Consider the following 12,479-nt stretch of genomic DNA (forward strand, 5'->3'; position numbering starts at 1 on the left):
TTGTGCAACACACACACACACACACACACACACACACAGTGGAATATTATTCAGCCACGAAAACGAGGAAATCCTGCCATTTGCAACAACATGGATGGACCTTGAAGGCATTATGCTAAGTGAAGTAAATCATAAAGTAGATTTACACTATAGATTACACTAAACCTATCTAAATAGATTCAAATAAAATAGATAGACACTATGATCTCAGTTATATGTGGAATCTAAACGACTCCATCAGACTCTGGAAAAGAGATCAGACATGTGATTGCCAGAGGCAGAGGGTCGGGAGAGAGGGAAGAGGAGGAAGGTGGGGGTGATGGTGGGGCAGAGTACAGATTTCCAGTAATAAGGTAAATGAATACTGGGGGTGTTAAATACAGCACAATGACTGTTGTTAACACTGCTGTATGATATATGGAAAAATTGTTAAAAGAGTAAATCCTAAGAGCTTTTACCCAAGGAGAAATATTTCTTTTTTTTCTTTTCATTTTATGTATGTTAGAAGATGGATGTTAGGCTTAACCTATTATGATAACCATTTCATAATATATGTATAAATCAAGCCATTATGCTGTATTCTTTAAACTTTCACAGTAGTGTACGTCAATTATTTCTCAATAAAACTGAAAAGTAAAACCCATGAGGATACGTGCATCCTATCAGATGTCACTTCCCTCGTGGCTCAGCTGGTAAAGAATCTGCCTGCAATGTGGGAGACCTGGCTTCGATCCCTGGGTTTTGATTCCCTGGAGAAGGGAAAGGCTACCCACTCCAGCATTCTGGCCTGCAGAATTCCATGGACTGTATAGTCCATGGGGTCGCAAAGAGTCGGACACAAGTGAGTGACTTTCACTTTCACCTTAAGAAAGACTCTTGCACATATGCACAGGGAGACAAGTACAGGAACGCTCCGCCAGCAGTTTGCTATAGTGGGTATGTGGGGACAGCCTGAGTGTTTACCAATAGAAATACACTGGCAAATAAGTTGGTACCATATTGTTTCATAAAAGATTTCCAAACATGGTCAAGTGAAAAAAGTAAGGTACAGAAAAGTATATGTCATTTACTTAAAAACAAAACCAAGTTCACAAACTGTGTATTTCTGTATTTTTTAGATATGCATACCAAACTGGGAACTGGGATTGGTTTTTAACTTTTTCTATATTGTTTGAATCTTTCAAAGTAATTAAATATATAATTATAAATAATAAACATTAAAAAAATTAAAGACCATGCCAACATTTTATCTGATTAACCAAATGAAATTTCTTTTCTAGTGTTAACAATGGAGAGCCAGCATTTTCTAGACAATGCAGTGTAAAATGGAACACATTGTCGGTTCTTGGCTTTTTCTTATTTTGTTTTGCTTTTGAGAGCTAAGGTTGAGATGGAAAGGCATGGGCTTTGGAGTCAAATGTTAAGTTTCAATTCTAACTTAGTCATTTTTTAAGACTGAGCAGGTTTCTTAACCTCTCTGAGCTTCAAAAAAAAAGTCTATTACCTACCTCACTGGGTTGTATAAGTATTACATATGCTAGTTTTCCTCATTTCCCCATCTCCTTTGGTCAAAGGAAATTGGTCTAGTGTGGTCTAAGATCAAAGATAGTCTTGTATGGGTGATAAAATATTTTACCAGAGCATACTGTATCCCTGGATGAGAACATACCAGTAAAGATGGAGAATGTAAATGATTAATTTTAGAGGTTTAACTTTTTAAGCCATTAAGCTATCTATTTGTATTTTACAAGATCAAATACTGTATCATGTTAGTGATTTAGAAATGATATTAAACTTGAAGCTTCTAAACAGTTTACATGACAGGTTGTTGGTTAAAAAGGTTACTTTTCTAATCTCAGAGAACAGTCTTAATTTAATTCAGCACTTATTTGTTCCAACCAGCATCTGAGTCTCCAAAGGACTCTGACAAAGGAGAAAAGTCGGATATAAATGTGGATATATGTATATGCTTTGCTTTTCACTTACACTGCTATTGCTCTTATATCTAGTAATACCTCATATTGTAATTCATGTGAATGTTTTCTAGTGAAACTTGTTTATTCTAGTCCAGGGACTCTGTGTAAAATAATAATCATATAATAAAATGAGTGGTCTAGATAATTGAGGTAGCCCCTCAAGCAAAAATTTCCAAATGGGACCCCTTACCATTTAATTGCAAAATAAACAGCTAATACTTTGATGGTATTTATGCTTGGGAAGAGAGTAAAAAGAAATCGTTTTGGATTTTCCCCATATAAATTAGAGTCTCCTGAGTAATTAGCAGTTAATAAGTGAATGCTTACTACAAGTTTAAAGGCTATAGCTGAAGTGAGTCTAAATTATGTGTATCGTTATATGTGTAGAGTTTTATGTAGCTCAGTAATCCTTGAAGATGATCTGTAAACATCTTTGGTTAGATGGGCAAACTTTAAATAAGTGAGCAGGAGTTATGGTAGGTTGATGCCTTGGTGTTCGTTAGAGTTGAAACCCATTGTTTTGTGAGTTGCGATGTCTGGCAGAGAACAACTGTCATAATACCAACAGTAATGAACATACACACAGTAAGTTTATTGCACACTTACTGTGTGCCCAGTGTATGCTGAGATTATTGTTGTGTGTGTTGTGTTGTGTGTTAGTTGCTCAGTCGTGTCTGACTTTTTGCGACCCCGTGGGCTATAGCCTGCCAGGCTTCTCTGTCCACGGGATTCTCCAGGCAAGAATACTGGAGCGGGGTGCCATTCCCTTCTCCAGGGGATCTTTCTGACCCAGGGATCGAACCCACGTCTCCCACATTGGAGGCAGATTCTTTACCATCTGAGCCACCAGGGAAGCCCCTAAGATTATTACATAAGTTATTTTATTTACTCCTCACTACAACCTTAAGTGGTAGGCATTAGTCCCCAGTTTTACAGAAAAGGGCAGAGAAATTAGGTAACTTGTTTCAAGTCACACAGCTAATAAGTACCAAAGCTAGAAATTAAATCCAGTTCAGCTTGACTCCAGAGCCTATGTTCTTAACCATTGCAGTGAATTGCTATATGGTTTTGATCTGTAAAATCTGTATGTAGCAATAATAACATAATCATTAATATGTTATCTTTTGTATATATCCAATATTTTCTAAAGAGGCTAGCTTGCTCCTTGCAAGGAAGTGCATCTGTGTGCTTAGTCTCTGAGTCATGTCCAATTCTTTTGTGACCCCATGGCTATAACCCCCCAGGCTCCTCTGTCCATGGGATTCTGCAGGCAAGAATACTGGAGTGGGTTGCCATTCCCTTCTCTAGGGGATCTTCCCAACCCGGGGATCAAACCCACGTCTCCTGCATTGCAGAGAGATTCTTGACCATCTGAGCCACCAGGGAAGCCCTTTTCTAAAGAAACAGTTTATTATTAGACATAGTCTTCACGTCATACTCAAGTCACAGCAAGCTTGACTGTGGTATCTAGAGATTAAGTGATCAGCAGGAGGTGATTCAACAGAGAACCAAGAAGTTTCTGACCCACAATTGCTTTCACCCACACGGTTTATATAAAGATCACACCGTGCTTACTTATATTTTACTCAGTCATTTCAGTGCAGTGTGTTGAAGGTTTAAGTGCTTATCTCAGACCGCAATGCTATCGTGAGCAAGACATGGATCCTTGGGCCTTAGTGTAGATTTCAGAACAATAGAGCCTATTGGTTCACGTTAGAAAACTTAATCCTGGCCTTGTGAAAATCACAGCAAAGCAGAAGAGGAAAAGTCAATCTGAAACGTTTTTCCTTCTCCGAGAGGGCAACTAAGGTGCCCAGATATCTCTGCCCTCCAGGGATGCAGGTGTGCAGTTTTTATTCTTTAATCATTCGCATAAATTAAAGCCTATTCCTTTGCATCTTAAAAATAATATGAAATGACACCCACCATGTTTTATTGCCAGACAAGAGCTTTGAACTTCCGTCTTATTGACGTTTGATAAAGTGCAAGGATTTTCCAGGGCTGGGTGGTACCTTTAACCACAGAAGGTAGCATGGGACTGATAAGAGCTGCACGTGGAGGAAGCCACCAGCGAGAAAGCAATTAGCGAGGAGGGCTCTTTGCACTAGGCTTGTGTGAAATCCTCAGAGAGGAACTTCCTCCTGCCTCTGCGGGCTCTTCTTAATTCCTTCACTTCACCCACGGCTGAAAAGAGCCCTAGGTCTTTCTGTTTCTACTTTCTGAGCTAGGGGTGGGTGGGGTGAAGACTTTGTGGTGGGCAGGTTCTTTGTAAGAAACTTTGAAACTGGGGACATGTCCTGACTTCACACAAATGCCGATTGGCATGCACACCTGTGCAGGCGGGGACAGGGTAAATACACACAACACACAAACACACTCATACAAATTCACATATGAATTCACATGGACACAGGTGGACCACACCTCTCATGATTTTACTACCAACATACACCCCTTTCCTTTGTGCTCCATGTAAAATGAAGATCATATCTATTATAAAACTTATTACAAGGTGTCAGTGATGAGGCAGTGTGGTATACAGTGTTAAGAGCATGGGTTCTTGGTAGGACATACCTTGACTCGAGTCTTGGCTTCTGTTTTTACTAGCTGTGTGATCTAGAGAAAGGTACTTTATAAATCTCCATTCTCCCGTTTGTATAATGGAAACGTGATCAAAATATCTATCGTAGGATTATTGTGAAAATGAAATGAAATAATGCATGTAAAACAGCACAGTTTCTGGCACATGGTTATTCAGTAAGTTGCACAGGTGCTCAAAATTGGTAGAGCTGTTATTGTTATCATCATTATTATGTGTAATATAAAGTTCTACATATCTAATTGGTAGCTGAATGTTAAATAGGTATAGTCCTTTATTTATATTTGTTTTCTTTTTTCCTTTCCCTGCTCCCCATCCCCCACCTTTTTTTTTCTTGCTGCAAAGTCTGTTTTCCAGAAAATTCCTCCCTTTTTTGAGGAAGACAAAAGTACTTTGATTTTAACTGCTCTGAAAACATTTCTCCCTTAAAGGGCTTTCAGATTGACTTTTAGTCCCTGGAGCTAAGACGGAGAAGAAGCAGGATTTGCTTCTAAGTAGAGCTCTTTCATTTTTGCTGTCAAAAAACAAAACAAAAAAAGCAAAAAGAAACCCTAATCTTTTGTAGTAGCCTTAGGTAGTTCCAATTCATAAAAGCCTATATATAGCCCATGGAAGGAATCTTTTTGTAAGATAAGGATAAGTGGGTGGAATAAGAGAAGGAAAATACAGAGGTGAAAGTATAGCTGATTTTAATGTTAATTTGGCCACCCGCACCCCCAGTTTCATATATAATTAATTATACAACGATTAATGCCAGAAACTGTCTGTTGTTGTTCTTGTTGTGCCGTGAAACTTGCAGGACCTTAGGGACCTTAGGACTTCCCACCAGGGAGGTCCCAAGAAATTCTCACGTATTATCTCACAACTTCACTGTCAGTTTGGGCCATTTCTTAGTGAAATAGTTTTCCAGTTGGATGAACCGTTGATGAAGCCCGGGTTTTGTTTTCACATCTTTTTGTGGGGTCGGAGTTGGAGAATGTTTGCAGTAGCTGATAGTTGTTAGCTTCGGGAAGCACTCAGATCGATAGAGTAAGTCATGGAATGTAAACATGTCATTCATCTGGACTTTGGGCTGGTGTAAACAGTGAAACTGTAGGTAACCACTGTCAAACAAAGGCTGTCTCGAGTACAGCTTGGGTAGATAAACGTATTTGCTTTACAAGTCTCACTGAACTACCAGGACTTCAGGAATGTTTTTTTTTTAAGTATCTAATTTTACAGATTTTAGGTAATTCCCTCATATTTTCCTGAGGGATGAAAATATGAAAGAGGCAAGTGTCCATCTTGGTAGCAACTTTGTGGAACTGTGGCAGGATATTTATTACTTTGGGGTTTTTTGTTCTTACTGCTCCAGACGAAAATTGTTTTGTTTGTTTTGCTTTTGAAAAAGAAAAAAAATAGGGTGGTAAATGGAAATACTGAATTGGAAGTTTCTACGTGAAGTGTGCCAGGATACCGTTGTCATACCTAAAGACGAAAGTCAGGGAGGGGGAACAAGCGTCTGGGGAGCACCTGCTGTGTTAGAAGCTCTGCTGTATCACTGAAGCAGACTTCCAATAGCCCTTTGAGATAGACTTTTAATGAGATATATCATCAAGAAAACAAGGCATTGTGGTTTAAGAATAGTGACGATGTTATTACCCACATTTTACAGGAGGAAATAGGCTTGCAGGCTAATTTGCCCGAGGTCGCACAGCTAGGAACTTGGTGGGCTGAGGATGAAACTCAGGTCTCTCAGAACTCCAGAGCCCAAGTTCTAACCAGCGATTGTTAAACTTCAGGATACGTAAGAAACTTCAAGGGTACCTGTTAAAATTACTGGGCTCCGGTTAGAATTTTAAGATCATGAAGTCTGAGATAGTGCCAGGTGAGGAATCTGCATTTTAATAGGGTGTCTCAGGCGGTTCAGATTAAGTTGATTGACCACTTTAGAGAAAGAATTAAATTCTGTTTCTCTCATCACTCATACGTGGAATCTAAAATACGACGCAAATGAACTTATTTACAAAACAGAAACAGACCCACAGACACAGGTAACAAATTTATGGTTACCAAAGGGGAAGGCGTGGAGGGATAAATTAGGAGCTGGGGATTAGCAGATACAACTACTATTTATAAAATAGATAAATAGGGTTCTACTGTATAGCACAGGAAACTAGATTCAAGCTTCTGTAATAACTCTAATGGAAAAGATATGAAGAAGAACATATGTGTATATAACTGAATCATTTTTCTATACACCAGGAACTAACACAACATTGTAAATCAACTATACTTCAATTTAAAAATAAATACATAAAATTACGTTTCTTTCCACACTTGATAAAGAAGGAAACAGGCGCAGATTACATAACTATCCAAGATTATGCTGTCAGACAGAGTCATGATTCCAGCCCGGGTCTAATTCTAGTACTCATCACATCCTTTATTACAAGCCCATGATGAAGTCACACATCTGCTAGTCACAACAAATGTGGGAAACATGGCTTCTGATAAATCGGGCCACCCAGATTTCATGGTCTTCTTATTTACTAAGGTTAATAACTTTTAACATCTTTACTGAAATCTTCACGGTCCTTACACTTTTTCAGTTACTTTTTTTTTTTAATGGAAGAATTGAGTTTTCCTTGCAGTCAGGCATAGAATCATTACTCCCTAGGGTAAATTTCTGAGCCATGCAGAAGTGGAAGGAGGTGGGAAGAAAGAATTCCCAGGTGTATCTGCTAAATGGTGCTAAAGCTCCTCACCTTTATCACTGAAATAAAGAGCGAATGGCTGATATTAATACTCACAGCCAATCAAATGGCAGCAGGTCTTCTCCAGCATCTCCCTTTCTACCCACTGAGACTGTAGCTCAGCGAGGGCCGTGAGTGGATTTACCTATTGCAGTCCACTTCCTAGAGCAGAGCCAGCGCCTCGATTGACTTTCATGCCTTACTGGGGTTTGGAGGGTTGTTTTTTTTTTTTATCTCCCTCTCACTTTCTCTCTCTCTCTGTCTCTTTTTTTTTTTTTTTTTGTAGCCCAGCGACATGTCCTCACATACGTGGAGGATGCAGTCTGCCAGCTGCTAGAGAACAAGGAAGATATTAGCCAATATGGCATTGCCAGATTCTTCACAGAATAGTAAGTACCTGAGTGCTTTGCCTCTAGGGCAGGTCCAGAAGAGGCTTTTGGAAGCAGGCAAGATGCATGAAAAGTAGAGCAGGGCAGCTGATGAAGCAGTGGCGGTGGATGCTTAGTTTTGGTGGATGAGTTGAGGGCTGCCCAAACACGTTTTGGAACACGCTTTTGGTGCAGCCAGTTTTGTCTAATGATGAGTCTAGTGAGTAGTCACAGCTCTAGAAGCTCAACAACTGCTCATTTGATCCATCGCTACTACTGCTGTTCAGTCGCTCAGCTCTTTGTGACCCCATGGACAGTAGCCCATCTGGTCCTCTGTCCATGGGATTCTCCAGGCAAGAATACTAGAGTGGGTGGCCGTTTTCCTCCTCCAGGGGATCTTCCCGACCCAGGGATCAAACCCCCATCTCCTGCTTGGCAGGATAATTCTTCACCACTGAGTCCCCTGGGAAGCCCTGTTTGATCTTTTAGATCTGTTTTTTTGTTTGTTTGTTTGTTTGTTTAGGTTCCTCTCATAATTTTTAACTTTTCCCATTATTCAGAATATTCACTCCGATTTCCTTTAGTCTGTGTCCTGTTAACCTGTGTTTTTCTTGGCTGGCTTTTTTTTCACGGAAATGTTCAGGATGATATTCCTCTGCAGTTTTCCTTCCAGAGGATGCTTCGTCCATCACTTAAGAATTTAAGATTATTTCTAGAGGTAGGACATCTTTCATAGATTATATCTGTAAGGAATTGTGTTTCTTTATAAAGTATGTTTGGAGGGGTAAAAGTCAAGATGATTATCCATTTTTTTTAATTTATAAAAAATGGTTTTCTTCAAGTTTTATTGAGATATAATTGATATACAGCATTGTATAAGTTTAAGATGCAGAGCATAGTGATTTGATTTACATACATCATGAAGTGCTTATCACCATAAATTTAGATGAACATCTATCATCTTAGATAGATAATTAAAGAAATAGAAAAAAACTTTTTTCTTTTGATGAGAACTCTTAGGATTTCCTCTCTTAACAATTCTTATGTGTAACATATGAAATTTTCATATGTAACATACATTTTTATATCCCCAGTACTTGTTTATCTTGTAACTGGAAGTTTTGATTACCTTTATCCAATTCCTCCTATCCCTCCCCACCTCTGATAACCCCAAATCTGATCTCTATTGCTGTTTGTTTTTTTAAAAACTTTTTGTTTTGTTTTGGAGTGTAGCCAATTCACAATGCTGTAATAGGTGAACAGCAAAGGGACTCAGCGGCATGTGTTGGAGCAGTTTGATGTGCTGTACATTAGGTCCTTGCTGGTTATCCATCTGCAATATAGCAGTGTGTACATGTCCATCCCAAACCGAGTTTGGTTTTGAATTGCAGTTGACCTAGAACACTGGTTGTTCCTGTTATACTGCATAGCGATTTAATACTTCTTGTACACTTGACACTGATTACTACCACAAGTCTAGTTATGATAGTTCACTATACAAAGATATTACTTAGTTTTTAAAAAAATTTTAGATATTAGTTACCATATTTTCCTCACTGTACACTTCATACCCATAAGTCACTTTTTTGTTTTGCCACCAGAATTTACCTCTTAAACTCTCTTACCTATTTCTTTCTTTTTGATATCACAAAACTGCTTTTAGGCTGAATGAGATAATCAGTTTAAAATACCTTGGTCTTCATGAAAGGATATGCTAAAGAAATTTAAAACATTATTTTTATTACCAAATTGCCATCACATATTTATATAATCATTTTTGTATTCTTTTCTCTTTTTTTCTGGTTTATTGTAAGCTTTTTAAGAAAGGAAGAATAGCTCTTGCAGGCTATCCTATTCTAAGGTGAATCATGAGCTCAGGTCTATTCTTGAAAACAATTTTTTTTCCTTTCTATTCTCCAGAGGTTCCTTGAAGATTAGACATCTCTTCTAATGGCCTAAACTTGGGTTGCTGTTAGGGGAATTCTTGACTCATTCTCATTCTTTTGCTGAGCTATAAGTCTTGCAAATTAAATCTAGATTTTTTTATGGGTTGGAATTTCAAGTTCCTGGGAAAAACAGGCTTTCCAGGATCAGAGCTGGTTCTTTGGCTTCCCCCAGTCGTCTAAAAGAGGATGAAGTAGAGCAAGGCATCTTCCTTGTTCTCATGGTATGGGCTGAAGCAAACGAAGTGGGCTGGGAATAAAGACCGAGATCAAATAGCCTTGCTTGCTTTACAGAACTGACAAGCCTAGGGGTCAAGTTTCTAGGCCATTTAATCTGTACCAGCACCCTTGAGCCTCCTTGCCAAGTGAAATATGATTCTTCTGGGGGCAATGCTTCTTCCTGGCTTGGTTCATTTTGCTCTATGCTCCCTCCCCCATCTCCTTTACGTCTCTTCCCTACTATGCTGGTTCCTGAGGGTAGGCACCATTTCTCCTTCATCTCTGCATTCCCAATGCCTGGCATGCATGATGCCTCGTATATGATAGATGTTAGGTAAATATTTGTTCAATCTATAGCTGTATATATATTTTAAGTTACTGAATACTATCTACCTGGTGGCTCAGTGGTAAAGAAATCTGCCTGCCAATGCAGGAGACACAGGTTCGATCCCTGGGTCAGGAAGATCCCCTGGAGTAGGAAATGGCAAGTCACTCCAGTATTCTTGCCTGGAGAATCCCATGGAAGAGGAGCCTGGTGGGTTACAGTCCATGGGGTTGCAAAAGAGTCAGACACGACTTACTGACTAAACAGCAAACATTTCTATCTACCCTTTACTCTTGATTTTAGTATGAATAAGGACTATCTCTTGTTCTTTTTTTCTTTTTTGTTGATTGTTTTTGATAAAGTTCTATATCCTGCCATTTAAGAAGCTATGTACCAGAATTCCCTGGTGGTCTAGTGGTTAGGGCTCCTCACTTTCACTGCAGGGGGCATGGGTTATATCCTTGCTGGGGAACTAAGGTCCTGCTTGCTCTGCAGCCTGGCTGAAAAATAAAGAAGCAGCTGTATACCACGGATGTACCATGTAGCGTGGGTTCCAAAAGTGAACCCACTAGTCTATGTAACTAATACTGAACTCTAATAAGGCTTATAACTATTTCCAAATGCTATTGACTATAGCTTTTATCTAGCAGTACACTGTTGGGGAAAAAAGAGTCTTAAGATTTTCCACAGTGCTGATAGAAATCTAGTTACCAAGCAAGCAGTTTCTTGTCCTCAGAAAACTAAAAATTACATAATATATGTGAATGGCACATACTTGACATTTCTATAACTCTAAGACAACTGTATTGGCCTGAGGCAAGTTATTTTGAGAAGTGAGCCAGCATCAAAGCTCCAAAATCCTTTAGGAAAAAAAAAAAAACTTGGAAGATGTACAATTAAATGGGAAGTGGTATTTGGTAGGCAAGGAGACCTGCATGGTAGAAGCTCCTGACTTTCCTTTGATTGTGAATTTAACTTATGTAGTGAAAATCCTTCTTTCACAGGCCTCAGTTTTGTATTGATTTGTAGAAGCATAAGGAAGTGAAAAGCTTCCCAGATGGCTTAGTGGGTGAAGGATCTGCCTGCTATGCAGGAGACACAGGAGACACGGGTTTGATCCCTAGGTTGGGAAGATCCTCTGGAGGAGGAAATGGCAACCCACTCCAGTATTCTTCCTGGAAAATCCCACGGACAGAGGAGCCTGGTGGGCTACAGTCCATGGGGTCCAAAGAGTCAGACAGAACTGAGCAACTAAGCACTGCTGCTGCTGCTGCTGCTGAGTCGCCTCAGTCGTGTCCGATTCTGTGCGACCCCAGAGACGGCAGCCCACCAGGCTCCCCCGTCCCTGGGATTCTCCAGGCAACAACACTGGAGTGGGGTGCCATTGCCTTCTCCAGTGCACACACACACACAGTGAAGTGAAAAGAACGGAGCCCTGGGAGGAAGAGCTGCTATCCTTGTAAGTCCTCACTCTATAATCTTGAGCCAATTGCTGAAATTTTCTGGGCTCAGCTGCCTCATCTGTGAAATGGGTATAATAAAGTCTAACATGCTAATAAAAATGATGTGATAGTTATATATTATAATAAAGTTTTTATCAAACTCATACTATATTTCAGTAACTATAATTCTTTGAAGTAGGTAATATTATTATCTCTGTTTTATAGATGAGGAAACTGAGACTCAGAAAGGTTAAAATAGCTTCTATCAGTTCATGAGCTACAGAATTAAGAACCAAGCTTCACCTGCGGTATTAAAAAGCCACTGTTCTCTACTGTCTCCAAGTCGCTCTAATGCCTAATGTTACTGGAGGCCTAACCAGATAATAATTTGAGGTCTCTTCTTGCTATAATTTCTAAATTCTTTGAGGTTTCCCTTATGAATTATACTTCACACAGGTTATCACACAGCTTTGTCTGGTGACCTCAATACATTGCCATTTAAATGTTTAACACTGGCCTTTTGGAGGGGATAAATTGGAGCTATCTCTAAACAATAGGAAACATAATTTTTTTAAAAAATGTGTTGGGCTCCCCCCGTGGTCCAGTGGTTAAGAAGCCGCCTTGGAATGGAAGGGACACCAGTTTGATCCCTGGTCTGGGAAGATCTCGCACGCCACAGAGCAGCTAAGCCCGTGCACCAAAACTACTGAGCCAGTTTGCTAAAGCCCGCGAGCTGAAACCAGAGAAAGCCCACACACAGCAGTGAAGACCCACCACAGCCAAAAAATTAAATACAGAAATCTCTTAAAAAATATGTTAAGTGCGCACTTCCATCTCCCAGTTTCAAGTTCAGAGGTTGATATTTTCATACA

General features: G+C 39.5%; 1 protein-coding gene across 2 annotated transcripts in view; it reads left to right on the forward strand.

The window, feature by feature from the left end:
• The window catches only part of LOC104990345 (chromosome unknown open reading frame, human C11orf49), a 210,896-nt gene that overhangs the window by 42,930 nt on the left and 155,487 nt on the right, over positions 1–12,479 (forward strand). For both annotated transcript variants that reach the window (XM_010842365.1, XM_010842364.1), the window contains exon 2: positions 7,597–7,699. In XM_010842365.1, the coding sequence (XP_010840667.1) occupies positions 7,597–7,699 (103 nt within the window). The remainder of the gene's footprint in view (positions 1–7,596; positions 7,700–12,479) is intronic.

Source organism: Bison bison, unplaced genomic scaffold (assembly GCF_000754665.1).
Source record: "Bison bison bison isolate TAMUID 2011002044 unplaced genomic scaffold, Bison_UMD1.0 scf7180017864178, whole genome shotgun sequence".
NCBI classification, from domain to species: Eukaryota; Metazoa; Chordata; class Mammalia; order Artiodactyla; family Bovidae; genus Bison; species Bison bison.